At 41.3% G+C, this 15,891-nt stretch overlaps 1 protein-coding gene across 8 annotated transcripts in view; it reads left to right on the top strand.

Moving 5' to 3' along the window:
- ZNF521 (zinc finger protein 521) overlaps positions 1 to 11,408 on the top strand; it is a 315,240-nt gene extending 303,832 nt beyond the window's left edge. For all 8 annotated transcript variants that reach the window (XM_083187494.1, XM_083187489.1, XM_083187490.1 and 5 more), the window contains one exon: positions 10,557 to 11,408. In XM_083187494.1, coding sequence (XP_083043620.1) covers positions 10,557 to 10,586 — 30 coding nt within the window. In that variant the 3' untranslated portion in view covers positions 10,587 to 11,408. The remainder of the gene's footprint in view (positions 1 to 10,556) is intronic.
- The last annotated feature ends 4,483 nt before the right edge of the window (positions 11,409 to 15,891 follow it).

The raw sequence follows: 15,891 nt of genomic DNA on the forward strand, positions 1-15,891 counted from the left end.
TAAATGGATAACGTTTGCACAAAGGCAGCCTGTGATCAAGTCACCTGCACATAAAGACATCATTTAATTTAAAGACCATTCACATGTGTGTTCATACACAGCAACAAGGAATCCGGATTTGAAAGGTTGCCCTTTGCATACAAATTGCAGCTCTGTGTGCATCTTCCATTCTAATTGGTTGACCTTTTGAATCCAGCGGACGAGGGTTTAAATCCTAAGACCGCCAGTCACTTCAGGATTTGAAATCAATGCACAGGTCTGGCAAATCACTATAAAGGAATATGTCAGCTGTTGGCACATAAATTCCCCTTCTTCAAAGAAAACAAATGAACAATATAAAAAAAAACACATTTGTTCCATTAACTGTTTTCTACAAAAAGGATTAGAAGACATTCAACATCATGAATAGTACAGAGTGTTTCAGTGTAATTATTATTAATTTAAGGTTCCATTATTTGTAACCAATTACCAGACCCTGCATTTAAATATTTAGTAGGAGTTTAATTGAAGCTGAGTGTAGAGGGGCATGAAATACACAACCGGCACAAAGCATGTGTTCTGTAGACATTTGGGGAAACGTAAGAACCACAGAGGACTAAGACATCTGCATTGTGCCAAACAGGAAGTTCCTTTTCTAGTCAGTTTTCAGGTATCTGAAATGAAAGCGCAGAAAATGAACACAGCCGAGATGTGCACAGATGTATCTTTGGAAAGCACAAATGTGATAAATTAAACATTACGACGGAACTTAAAGACAAGCAGAAACTGGCACATGTGCACATCTGTCTCCAGCTCTGAATATATTAGCTTGAAGCGAAACCTCTTAGAGCTTTCTTGTGCTTTATCTTGGCCTTTTATTATTACATGGAGTGAAGGGACAGTTCCCAGATGGACCTTACGTATGTAATATGGCAAAGTGCATGTTGTGTGATCCTTGAGCAATAACAAATGTAGTCAATAACTTTGCCCATTGTTTCCAAAATATTGTAATAGTCTTTAGTTGCCGTCATTGACCTCTGTCCCTTTTTGAGATATCCGTTTTATAGATCAGTTGCAATTGAAGTATAAAGCCACCAGAGATGGGGGATCTGGTGCCATCACAACTCTTTCCACATTAATGACTTCAATATGATGAGCAACAGTGTTTCAGTTGATATTGAACTACCGTATATCACAATGCAACATGTTCATGGGAATCGCCTGGACTGGATATAACTTACCGAAGGTTAATCATTGGATCCAAAGCCAAATGGGGCACTTACAGCATACTGTATGTCTTAAAGCATAGGGAAACTAAAGCCCCCATACACTATGGGCCTTATTCTAGTTTACTCTTTCTGACAAAATCCTTCTTAGATGGACAAAACCATGTGCACTGCGGGGGGGGGGGGGGGGGCAGATGTAAAATGTGCAGAGAGATTTAGATTTGGGTGAGTTATTTTGTTTCTGTGCAGGGTAAATACTGGCTGCTTTATTTTTACACTGCACTATAGAGCTCACTTTGAAGTAAAACCCCACCCAAATCTAATTATATCTGCACAAGTAACATCTGCCCCACCTGTAGTGCACATGGTTTTGTCCATCTAAGAAGGATTTTGTCAGAAAGAGTGAACTAGAATAAGGTCCTATGTGAGGGGAGAGGTTGCAAGTGATGCCCCTGGAACTGCATATATTATAGCTGTCCTTTTGCATATGATGTATCATATGCAATCCCAGGGATCGATACATTTAAAGTGCAAGCCTTCGAATGGGACTGTGCATCGGATCGGAATCGGATCTGAAAGGCATGGGATAAAAATGTCCCAAATCGCACTATAGTATGTATCGCACTATAGTATGGGCACCTTAACATTGCCCAGAACATCATTATTGTAGATTATTAGGAAATTATTTTATTAAATATTTACTGTATGCTACAAGAGTAGTGCACAGTGGGTCCTGCTTTATTGTGGGGTCTTAGGGTTGGGTCCTGCATCTTCAGTCCAGCTGGCATGGCCTCACCTCTGTTTTCTTAAAACATTAAGTATAGACTTGTCTAGACAACTGTGATGCTTTTGTACTAATATTATATTGTTGTAATGTTAACATGTGCATTAAAACCATAGCAACAACCCATTTGTGTTTTTTATTTTGTTTCCTACCAGCTACTGTACAGATAAGAGCTAAATGGTTGCTATGGTTTCAGTGCAGGTGTCTTGCGCTCGGCAATGTGTAACTACTTATCTTGTGCTAAAGGATAGCTCTGTGCACAAATAGATATTTAGTTTACCTTTGGATGGATCACAGACTTCTAATAAAACCTAAACGATTGCTGGTAATAATTGCTGTAATACACTTGTTCAATGATTAAAACAAATCTATACAGTATGTATTTTGCAGATTATTTATGCGAACTCCAGAAAAACAAAAACAATCCTATTATTGTTCATGATTTTAGTTTTCAGTTAAAGGAAAAACAAAAGTCATATTAACAAGCATAGCCCCCTGGCTAAAATTCCATGGACGCGGAAATGATGTTCAATTAAACGGCCTTTTCCTGTACCAAAATTGGGAAATACCATGCGAAAAACCCACTGCTTCCATGTAAACTGCATAATATTTCCCATTTTCTTGTGGACTTTTCCTTGCAAATCCTGAAGCTGCATAGTCCAATCCACCATCGGAGAGTTATGCCTGACGTAATCCCCGCTAACTGAAACAGTCTGGCTGTGACAGGGGCTGTTTCTGTGCATCCATTAAGGTGCCCATACACGGTGCGTTTTGCGGGTGCAATGTGCGCTCCCGTGCACATCCCATTGCACAGCTCAAAAAGTATGTGCTGCACCTACTTTGTGAACTTGGTTCGGAATGCATCTTGCACAAATCGCATCCAATTATTGTACTGTGCGCACTGTAGAGTCACCCAAGATTCAGGAGTCTCTCAGACATTATGGGAGAATATATAAGTATGCCTCTACCAATTTATGTTAAATTAAGATTAAATTATTATTATTATTAAATTCCTAATAACATTTTTATCTACAAATAAAGAACCTACAGTATGGTGTTTTTTGCGATCTGACCTTCTTATGCTGGAATTTCAGGTGATGATTTCTGCAAAGAACTTAGGGGGAGATGTATGAACCGTCCATATTGAGAAGAAGTGGTGTCAGCGCACGTTGTGTGCTTATATCGCTAGTTCTCCCCCATGTATGATGGGCTCAGTATTCATTCAGTGACAGGCATAGCACCCCTGTCTATATCGGTGCTGCTAACTAAAAGATAGTACACTGTCATGCAGTGCTGACCGTTCCAACACCTGCAGCTATCAATAGCAGCTGCAGGGTGGCAATGCCCTATTTCCACAGCAGGGACAGTACTGGTTCCATGATACACAGGACATCTTGCGTGAGTAGCAAGATCTCGCACATGCCTAGTACAGCTGGCCAGACAGGGAGCTGTGCGCACAAAGGGGCATTGCCAAAGGGAAGAGTCTTTGCTTTCCCACTCTGTTGGACAAGATGTTAATACATCTTTACATTGTCCCTTCCTGCTTTGCCTGTGTAATGAGTTAAAGCAGGAAATGTTCTAGCGGCACGATAAGCACCGCTATAATACATCTCCCCCATAGTGCTTTCACAACTTCCTGTTTGTTGTCGCTGACATATTTTTTTGAAACCAAGCCTTCAAATATCATTTCAAGCTAGACATAATGGAAGTCTTTTCTCTTCCACTGCCAAGCAGTGTCTGTTCCATCAGCAATAGGCTGCCAGTGGGAACACACAGGAGTATGGATGAATCACCATTTTATTTCAATGCCAGAACCCAATTTAGTAATCTGTTGCCACCTGACTTGGTTAGGATTTTTTCTTCCAGATGTAAATTTTTTACTTTGGGTAATATTCTCCCCACAATTTAGTCCTGTACAACCTTTATAAATTCCACTTAGTTACTAATTAGTAAATTGAGGTTAAACCTTTTATTGGGATCAAAATTAATTACTTGATCATAGGAAATTACTGATAATAAAGCACTCCCAGTGTGCAGCGATGTGCACAGTGTAGCACGGTGTCCAACCTCACCTCTTCCATATTATGATGCCTCATTCTCCCCAATGTAATTATATTAGAAGTTGTCAGTGAGGTAATTTGGTGGTCTGGTGGTGGGGGACAGGCAAGATGAGCACTGCTTTTTTGCACAAAACTCTGCGCTTAAGAGCCTCCTTTCTGCAAAATTAATTTGAGAAAAGTATATAGTTATAGGGAGCCTCTCCATGTAATGGAAGGGGTGGGAGGATAGTTTTATCACTAAGTGGCATATCTATTTAGCTAGAGCTGGATTAAAGGGCCCGGGCAGTGCGGTGTGTAGCCTATAGGCTACAGTGGGCTATAGCCATCTCAGAATGGCGATAGCCCAGGGGTGCGAAGCCAGGCTGCCCAATGTTGATACATCAGGCTGCTTCGCATCCCCCATAGAAACCTATGGGGGATCCGGCCGGCGGCGGTGCAGGGGGGGGGGGATTCGAGATTCCTGCTGCAGTCCCCCTTTAATACATACAGGGGATACTTAATATTTGCGGCTAACCCCCAAAAATGGGTGTTTTCGGGGATTTAGCCACTTGATAAATGGGGCCCTAAGGTTTCAGGGGGCCTATGTACTTAAGACAAGGAGGGCATCTAAGGGCTAAATAAACACAAACAGCATACATACAGTACATACACACACACACACCAACATCACATATACATACACAAAAGACCTTGCAAACATACACACATACATAGGCACAATATACACACAGCATACATATACACCCTATATACATACATACACGCAACACACACACTACATACATACATGCAACAAACACAGAACATACATACTCACACACACACACAGTACTAACCCAACAGAGGACAGACAGAGATCAATCACTGCCAAGGTCCATGTGATCAGGTACTGTAGCTTCTGCACATGCTCAGTAGCTCCTTCAGCTGCTGCTTATGTTATGCAGAGCGCTCTCCGTGAGGAGCAGCTGTGCTCCTTCTGTGCCGCGAGGCTGGCCCCGGCCAGTGTAGGGTGGGAGACAAGTCTGTCTCTATCTCTAAAACAAATATACTGTAAATGAGAGACAGGGGTCCCAGGGTAACGTACCCTCTGGGCCACCCATTAATCTGGCTCTGCAATTAGCCCTCACTGCTAAATGTCTCACTTATATAAACAGGTTCAGTATCATATGCATGTACAGCATTGGGAGCTGCAAGGAAAAGTCTGCACTGTTTGGAAAATGGGAAAAACCATGTGCACTGCAGGTGGGGCAGATGTAACATGTGCAGAGATAGTTACATTTGGGTGGGGTGTGTTGAAACTGAATCTAAATTGCAGTGTAAAAATAATGCAGCCAATATTTACCCTGCACAGAAACAAAATAACTCACACAAATCTAACTCTCTCTGCACATGTTACATCTGCCCCACCTACAGTGCACATGGTTTTGCCCATTTTGAGAACAAATTTGTACTGCGATCAGATCTCTGAGTAAGGGCCAATATCTCTACTATGGGGGTGATTCTGGTTGGTTTGTAAAAGCAAACTCCTTCTTTAATGGACAAAACCATGTGCACTGCAGGTGGGGCAGATGTAACACGTGCAGAGAGAGTTACATTTGGGTGAGATGTGTACTTAAAACTGATATCAATATTGCAGTGTAAAAATAAAGCAGCCAGTATTTACCCTGCACAGAAACAAAATAACTCCCATATGTAACTCTCTCTGCACATGATTAGCTCCAGACTTGAAACCCAGAGATTTTCCCCTTGCAGTAAATCCTGCATATACACAAGTATGCCCCGGAAAAAGGAACATCTTTACTGTGATTTTATACCTGGTGGTTTCAGTGGTCAATTCAATTGCAGCCCCCCCCCCCCCCCCCCACACACACACACACACACACACACACACGCACGCACACACACAGTTTTCGTGCAAAAACTCAAAATCGAGAATAATTTGTGGATCAATAATAGTAATTTCCCGCTGCTAATTTAATTCACCCTAAATGCTTTGTTTCTCTTTTCTAATTGTAAATATATTTCTTTCCTTTTTCCTTAAGTCTTTGGAAAGTCCAGAACTTTTAACCTGTCTGTAACAACTTGAAAATTACAACACAGAAAGAAGCACAGGGCAGTGCTAGAAAATCTCAATTAGAAAGTATAATTTAATAGAACGTGTATTGAACCAAATTCATCGATTAATGCAGATGATATAGCACTTTCATTGATTCAAAGCAAACGATTTAGTGTTGAGAACCGAGAGCCAAAACGATGCTACAAAACTCAGTTTTATGCTGTCCTTGAGAATTCCTTCACAAAGAAATTCTTTGTAATGTTCAGGGACTAGGTAGAATGCGGTACATGTCAGTTGGATCCCCCAGGATTGTATTTTGTACTCTTAGAGCTGTTATGAGCCTACATTATATACAAGGAGTCATTTTCCTTAGGGGTGCCTGACTTGCTTGTGTCAATATTACAACATTTTAAGTCACGTACAGTATATGCTTCTGGGAACAGAGCAGGAGCCAGTCAGACTCATAATGGTCTGCATTCATTAATAAAGGCAGAAGCTTCTGTCCCTCCATTGCCACAACAGGGATGCCTGTCTGGTCAGATGGGACTCGTACACATACATTTAAAGAGCGCTTTATTCTGAGTGGGCAGGAGATGAAATGCAGGACTTGCAGGCATTTCCGAAATCAGCTATATGCCTGAGCGTTGGGTTGACCTTAATAGGTCAGAGTACAATGCAGGTCAAAAGACTTATTATCCGGACTGTTGGAAAGCAATTGCTTTTGTAACAAACAAACAATAAAAACCCTGAAAAATACGAAAAGCGCTTAAAGGCGGAATATTGTACTAAGTCCCTGGAAATGTAATGCAGCTTAGATACGGATAAACAAGGTTCAACTTAAGAAAACATGATACATATGGATCTAATGCCTATAATCCCATATAATAAAATAAATAATATATAGACAGTGGCGTAACTAGATACATGTGGGCCCCATAGCAAAAGTTTGTAAGGGCCCCTATTCATCAACTAATGCTGACAATTTTATATAGAACATGATACTTTGACAGGCAAAGTGGGCCCCTCTCAGCTCTGGGCCCCATAGCAGCTGCACCCCCTGCACCTATGGTAGTTACGCCCTTGTATATAGATACTAGTTACCAGCCCACTAAAAAGATGGAACAACCTAACCGCAATGTCAGCGCCGATGCCTGTGCGCGCTTAAACAGATCTACCCTTTAATTTCTCAGTCGGGTGCCATCTAGTGGCTCCCAACTAGCAAAACACTTGAATTCTCCCCAAAGATGCGAGGAGCAGTGTTAGATTTTTATTCCATAGAATATTAGCATGCGATAGAACTAGAAGTCTCATCATGCCATACTAGCCAGGACATTCTGGGACATGTAGTCATAGAACAGCTGGATGGCCACAGGTTGCCTATCAAATTACATGGAATGAAATCTGTTTAAGGATACAGTTCTCCTCACGAGAAGCACGTAGTGTGCCATAATTAGTTAATCAGTAATGATGAATTGCTTCTGTTTGTGTTCTTGAACTATGGAAAAAAGCACGCTGCTCCGGTGCTGTCACCATCTGGCGAAATGATTTTGTACTGTAAGTCACGTGTTTGCTGCTTTCTTCCGAAGTTAGATATAGTGGTGCGGACTGTCTGTTCCAGGTTATTCATTCAGTTAGCAAACATATTAGGGAACAGAAGTGATCTATTGTAGACAAGTAAATCTAGTCTCTGCCTAATATGCAATATGAGAATGTAGGCTGCACATTTACTATATTTTACCTTCCTGTTAATTACCGCACACAGCATGAACCCAAAATATTTAATTGGATCTTGACTGACAGCTACATTTGCTAAAATGCAAAGGAAAGGTATAAAAGCGCTAAGACTTATATTACCTATATGAAAAATATTGTAAAACTATCCAAGTATCCTAAGAATAATGAAACAAACGTGGATCGCTATGGATATGTTATTCTATAGCATAAAAATAACAAATCGGCACCATTACCACACCCAGGGCAGTAAATAAGTGTGCGCAAAAGGTTCGCCGCATAGAGGCTCCACGGGTGCACCTGCCCCACTGCCCGTGCTTCTGGCTTACAGGGTGCATGGAATTGCACCCTGCAAGCCAGTAGTGTGGCAGTAGTGCTCCCCCACAGTTACCAGACACCGGAGACCGTTGTGGTTTCTAGGTGCTAGCGACCCCGCCCCTGTGAGTGACATCACATGTAAAGGGGGTGTGGCCAGCCCAGGATGCCGCGAGTGCTAGTTACAGCACTTACTACACATACTGTATCAGTATATAAAATATTATGTAATTGAATGATTTAGCCAGTAGATAGTGATATGTACTACTGAAGGGACTATTGATGATGTATTTGTTCACAATATCGACAGCCTTGTTGGAAGGTTGGTGACCTAATCTAGCACCAGTATTCCTCCCAGTAGTACAGACAGTAACCTTATCTACTGGCTAAATCATTATATGGCATATTTGGTACTTATGAGTTATCCGGGCGCCCGATTTCTAAATCGGGTCGGATCGGGCACATCGCATCGCATCGCATGCGACCATCGGATGCGATGCGATGCGATGACCCGATTTTTCCATAGGAATCAATGTTAAAATGGACTGAGTCCATTTTAACATGGAATTCAATGGGAAAAAGGGGTCCTTTTCATACCCCTACTATCCAAGTGGGCATGGAGTTGGATATAAACCTGTGGCGAGCGTAGCGAGCCACCGAGCCCGAAGCGTGGCGAGCGAAGCGAGCCCCGCGAGGGGACGGTATTCTATGTCCCCTCGCGGGGCTCGCTACGCTCGCCACGCTTCGGGCTCGGTGGCTCGCTACGCTCGCCACAGGTTTATATCCAACTCCATGCCCACTTGGATAGTAGGGGTATGAAAAGGACCCCTTTTCCCATTGAATTCCATGTTAAAATGGACTCAGTCCATTTTAACATTGATTCCTATGGAAAAATCGGGTCATCGCATCGGATGGTCGCATGCGATGCGATGCGATGCGATATCGTATCGCATCGCATCTGATTGTATGCCTTAACTTAAGGCATACAATCAAAAAATCGGGCGCCCGGATAACTCATAAGTACCGCATATTTTTATAATAATATGTGCATTTATACTTCTGGATGTTTGTTACTTTAATTTTCTGTAGTGTTTAGAGTTGGCACTCTAGAGCAGAGAGCGACACACCAGGAACTGCATGGTTTGTGTCAGATGTATGGCACTAGAATGAATGAAATGTGTGTGTATATATGTGTATATATATATATGGATTTGGTATGAAATCCCGACGGTCAAAATCCTGACAGGGTCAAAATCACGAATGGTTCAAAATACCGACAAGGACAAAATCCCGACATGGAGAAAATCCCGACATTTAAAATCCCGACAGGGTCAAAATCCCGACATATAGAATGTACAGGTGAAACCGTCTACATGACTTTCGGTCGACAGGTGCGAGGTCGACATGGCTTTTTCACAGTTTTTTTTACCCGAATGTCGACACAGTCGACATGGACACAGTTGCAAGTGAACCGCAGCCCCTTGCATTGCTCGCTTCGCTCGCAATGCTTCGGGCACGGTGCTTCGCTGCGCTCGGCACACTATTTTATTCTCCCACCACGCCGTAGTGGATGGTAGGGCATGAAATACACACGTCAGTTCAAAAACAGTGAAAAAGCCATGTCGACCTCGCACCTGTCGACCGAAAGTTATTTAGACTGTTTCACCTGTACATTCTATACGTCGGGATTTTGAATGTCGGGATTTTAAATGTCGGTATTTTAAATGTCGGGATTTTGTCCTTGTCGGGATTTTGACCGTTGGGATTTTGACCGTCGGGATTTTGACTGCATCCCATATATATGTGTGTGTTAAGAAACGGCAATGTTTTTGGAGGCTCTAATCCCCTTGAAAAATGAACTGAGCTGACAAACTGCATTTTCTTCATCAATGTTCAAATAAATTTGGTGTCTAAAATTCTACGGCACTGATGAATTTTATACTTCTCATTCATAAATATATCTTTTTAAGCATTGTATGCATACGATCACAGTGCAATCATATATTGCTCTATCCATGTTACAGTACTTCCACCTAAAACAAATGGTATCTGTAGACTGAGATCACCTCATACAGTATTTTCACGATGTCCAGATACAGTAGTTAAGTGTTTTTATTGGTTGTATCAAAGCCGGGTACCATCCAGGGCCTGCACAGATCTAGTGCAATCTATCTCTAATTAACCCTTCCTTCCTAGAGCTCTGTACATATCCTGTTCTATCGATCAATCACTGTGGTATTGCTTCTTCCCGGCAATAGAACTAGAATGTTAAATATTTATTATGGTCTTGATTGCATTCCATTCATAAAATGTTCTGTTATTTTCCTCTGAAAATGCTTAAATATGTCTGGAACAATAGCAACATACAGCGCCCTGAGTCATCTCTCCCATTTCTTCTCTTTCAGAATCACACAATGACCCAACATAGCAGCTAATGCAAAAAACAGATTCATCTGAAGATTTTTTGGAGGCTCAGAAAAGGGAACATGTTTTAATCTTTGCACGAAACTTTGATTGTTCATGTATATTATTCAAAAAGCATTGTATTTTACCATAAAACTTGTATTATTGGAACTGTTGGATGTTCATGTGTTTGGACGTTTCAGCACCAGATAAACCTATTGTATATACAGTGTTGCACATGTATTATGTTGTTCAATACGAAAACCGTCTTATAAAGACGGTTGACTTGGGCCCTATTCAAAGAAAAGAAATTGAAGGCCTGCGAGGAAAGAGGCCGATGTAACTGTGCTCCTTTGCAGACAGAGCAAGAAATATGGTTGCGTATTTTCCAGCTGTGGTCCAACTTTTTTTCCCAGTAGATCTCGTCTTTAATCCTGATTTTAATATAAAACAGCTGAATTGAAGATTTCTTTTTTATACTGCAGCAGGAGATTCTTGCACAGAAAAGCTTTTCTCATCAAAAGATCTTGAATAAGGCCTATATAAATATATACATACATATTTATATATATATTTGTAAGCCTTGCGGTATGGCAAATAGCATTACCATATATGCAATAGTTCTTCTGTAGTTTTCCCCTGAATCTTTTCTCCAGAAGATCATTTTGATGCTTTGTGTGTCCTAATGTTTTTTTGTTTTCTTTTTTTATTCTAAATGATGATTTCACACAGCCAAAACTCTTGAATCCGTTAAACGAAATTGTATGTTATCGTTATTAATGTTTACTCTGCCATGTGAACCTGGCGATTACTGGAATTGTTTTCCAAGAGAAAATAAATTCAATTTACCATTACGATCAAGTGTTGTTATTTGTATTCTTTACTTATAGTGTTCTTGGATGATATTTATCAAGCCTTTGAGAGAAGTCAAATGAAGAGATAAAGTACTAGCAAATTGGCTTCTAACTGCCATTTTACAGGATGTTTTAGGAGCTGATGGTATCTTTTTAAGCTTTGATACATCTTCCCCCTGGTTACCTACATAAAGCAGGAAATATTCTAATATGGGATTTCTATTTCACATGGGATGTTGCTATGGGCAATCAATCAGATACTATCTATTATCTTCTAGAAGGTGCTAATTCAATAAGAATTAGATTCTGATTGGTTGCCCATATTAACATCCCATGTGAAATAGAACTCCCATCTTCGTACATTTTACCAAAATGTTGGAGGCCATTTTAAAAGTCTACCTGTTGACATTAAACTGGTCAGAACCATACTTACTTTGAAGATGATCCCATTGGGACATCCAGAGAGGTGGTGGAGTCAGGGCTGGCTCTACCATAAGACCGCTTTGGGCAGGCACCTAGTGGCTCAAGAATCTGGGGGATGCCAAAGAATCTATCACAAAATGAAGGATGACTCTGAGATAGGAATTCTTGTTGAATTTAATACAAACAGCAGATGTTACATTTCTAAGATTCCACCTCCACACTTTCACCTGAGGTTCAGGAACGTCAATATTTGTGCGTGGGTGGTGGGAGCAGTAAGCTAAAGTTTTGCTTAGGGTGACCAAAAACCTTGAACTGGCCCAGGGTGTGTTGGCTCTACGAAGAGCATCATTGCATCCCCAGTGTGGAATGCTACAATTTACGGCTGTGGGGGGCATGGTAGTGATGTTGTGAATCGTCAAATCATTACTTGAAGCCTTGAATGACCCCTGGAATATGGGGAAATCCAATATATATGTAGTCTACTGGATATTCCGGGGGAGTAAGTAAGAATAAATCAAACAAATGACTGTTTAATACAGATATTTGTAGAGACATCTGAAAGCGATAAATGCTGCCATCATTCAGCGATAAATGCTGCCATCATTCCCGACTTTCCTGATAAAGAGATTATCTAGGTATCAAAATGAGCAGTGTTGTATTATATGATTTAAATAAGGGCAAAGAAAGTTCTGATGATGGAATTGATTTCCTCTTACTCTCTAGTTAATAAAATATGTTGTACACATACATGCAAGTAAAGCAATGTGATGTAACATACAGTATATTGCTTCATAAAGGGCAAACAAATGTACAGTTCAGCCACCTTAAGAAAAAAATAAACCCATAATGAAAAAAATGTATTGTTTTGGTTTACTTTTTAATAGTATAGTTTTCAGTGATGTATGTATAAGAAACCAGTAGGATATAACCAAGCGCAGGGCACTAGTGTTGGTCCCAGCTGCCGTTTATGAGGGATACTCAGCCCTCAAAAAAACAAAAACGTATACACAAAAGTAAACGGCGCTAATGGACCACACTTATTAGTATCAAAAAGTATAAATTTATTTAAAATACACAAAGAAAATTTCTAATACAATTTACAATACCACCGGCCGGTAGAGCAATCAAATGTGCACAACAATTAATTTTTGACCAAAAAAATATAATTAAAAACTAAATCACTAAGCTACAACATGTGTGACTGGAATCCAATGGTTAATAAGCATATATCTATAGATACCCAATTGGGCTAGTATGTGATGTGGACCTAAGGCTTGGTAGCTTTTCATCAACTTTACGTGATATATTCAGGGGTAATCAGTCCCAGAGTCTCACTATAGGCACACTGACGTTAGTTTGGATAGCAAGCGTGTTAGTCAGTCACACAGAGAGGCTTGGTAATGGAGCCGCCTTCACAAATGCTCCGTGTTGTAAAGACTGCGAATGCCCATTCATTCAAGCATAGCAGCATGTGGAAATTAATGAAATAATACTTAGGCTTCCAATCGAATGTAGGCGGTAGATAGCGATTTGTAATCCACTTTTGGGTGAGAGTTCACTGGCCTGGAGCGGGTCCCCGGCTGCTGGTCTTCCCGATAGTGCAGCCCTCTCTAGGACTCCCTGCTCCGGCAAAGGTCTCCCCGGCTCACGTGGTTTGCTTGTTTGCGGAAGTAGGTAGTGACGTGTGATGACGCGTTTCCCCGCCTTTCTCCTGGTCAGCGGCTTGAAACCATTACCAAGCCTCTCTGTGTGACTGACTAACACGCTTGCTATCCAAACTAACGTCAGTGTGCCTATAGTGAGACTCTGGGACTGATTACCCCTGAATATATCACGTAAAGTTGATGAAAAGCTACCAAGCCTTAGGTCCACATCACATACTAGCCCAATTGGGTATCTATAGATATATGCTTATTAACCATTGGATTCCAGTCACACATGTTGTAGCTTAGTGATTTAGTTTTTAATTATATTTTTATGGTCAAAAATTAATTGTTGTGCACATTTGATTGCTCTACCGGCCGGTGGTATTGTAAATTGTATTAGAAATTTTCTTTGTGTATTTTAAATAAATGTATACTTTTTGATACTAATAAGTGTGGTCCATTAGCGCCGTCTACTTTTGTGTATACATGTATGTATAAGGTTGAGTTTTTTGTGATCTAAGCATCTAGAACGTGGGCACTCCCAGCTGCTGAACACCAGGTACAAGCTGCCTGCTGGGCCTGTAGCCCGCTAATAGCTGTAAAGGTACATATACCTTAGCCTACAATTTTGAAATCCTTGTAAAGAGCCCCATTATTTTCAGCGCTTTCTATCTGTGGCTTAAATGCTTCTAAACACATTATACTGAATCTTATAACCAGGTACTTATCCAACATATAATCTGCATTTGCTAACCTCCCTGGGGATGCTTAGACCTTGCTTTGCTGTGTGTGAGACGGCAAGAGTGGAAATTGTAAACATTATTCAGAATATTATTCAAACATTCTCATTATTATACATTTGTCTTGTAACGGAAGACAAGCTGATGTCCCAGTGACACATTGTATTCTGTCACATGCTCCTTCTGTTGTTCCGATGAAGGGAATATGAATGATGCAGGAGACGGGGTTACAGAGCATAAGAGTAATACACTGCATTATTACTACTACAGATGAATGTGTATACTGGAAGATACATTAATTAGGTGTGGAGTGAAGGGTGCGAAAGGGGAAGATGGAAATGCAGGGAAATATTTCTACTTATAATTCAGTACATTGGTATATGTGATATTATACCCATGGGCTTTAAATGGCTCCAGGGAGTTACAGACACCTTTTGTATTGAGAATTCAAGTGTTTTGTGCTCATTGAGATTATGAGTTATTGAGCAGTTCCAATATATTAATTTAGACCATGGATGGGCAAAAATGTTTTCCTGGGGCAATAAAACAGTAATTTGACCACCAAAGCTGCCAAACATTTTAAGAGATGTATCAGTTTTTGTGTGACTGTGATATAAATGGGAAAAGGCCCTATCTGTGGCAAAAGTAACTCTGTTCCATCCAGTCTGACTGGAGCAGGAAGGGCCCAACAGTGAAAGGGCAGTTTAACACCCTCCGGTAGCCGCCGGGCATCAAAACGCTGCACAGCCAAAATACATGCTGTCCACTCAAACAACAATGCCCAGCAATCTGTCCTTTCATGGCGCGGCTGCCGTGTAGCAGCCGGATCTTACCACTGCAAAGGACGGCTGCCGGGCCATGGCCGTCCCAGCCTAACAGGTCAGTGTGTGCTGCGGGCGATGGTGTCCTTTCACACACACCGGTCATTAGGTGTGCGGTTTTAGCACTCCCCCGCCACCAAACTGATGTCACTGTAGTTTCCACCCTCAAATTTACACAGCACTGGCTCACGGAACCAGTGCATGTGAAAGGTACAACTGAGGCAAAAAGCCAGGCAAAGCCGGTGTGAGTGAATTAGCCCTAATACAGCAATAGGGGCCCATGTTTAGGGGTGTGGCCAGCTGTCACAGAGGTTTTGCTAACCATTAGAGAGTGCATGGTCTGGGCCCTTTAATATATATATATATATATATATATATATATATATATATATATATATATTTATATATCTGCTAGTGCATCATGATACTGTAAGAGATTAATAACAATAGATATTACACCATAGTCCTGTGCAGTACAAGTGCACAGTCTAGAACCTGATCTCTAGAGAAGGAGGTTGGGTCCCAGGCATAGGGCTCCCTGGGGCTTTTACATGTGCCCCGTGGTCCAGTCCAATCCTGCTCTATCTATATAGGGGCTTACTGATGGCAATAACAATGCTATAAGTGGGTGAACCCATGCTGCCGTTGTGATACAACATAACATGCAGCTTTAACCCCTTCACGACATTTGACGTATATATACGTCATGGCCGGGAAGTACTTCCCGACACATGACGTATATATACGTCATGACTTTAAACTGTCACTGCGTCTCGAGACGCAGTGACAGAGGGACGATGTCTGCTGTCCCTGACAGCAGACATGTCCCTGCATGCCCAGGGGGGGCTGCGAT

Source organism: Crinia signifera, chromosome 5, assembly GCF_055691185.1.
Source record: "Crinia signifera chromosome 5, ASM5569118v1, whole genome shotgun sequence".
Lineage (NCBI taxonomy): Eukaryota > Metazoa > Chordata > Amphibia > Anura > Myobatrachidae > Crinia > Crinia signifera.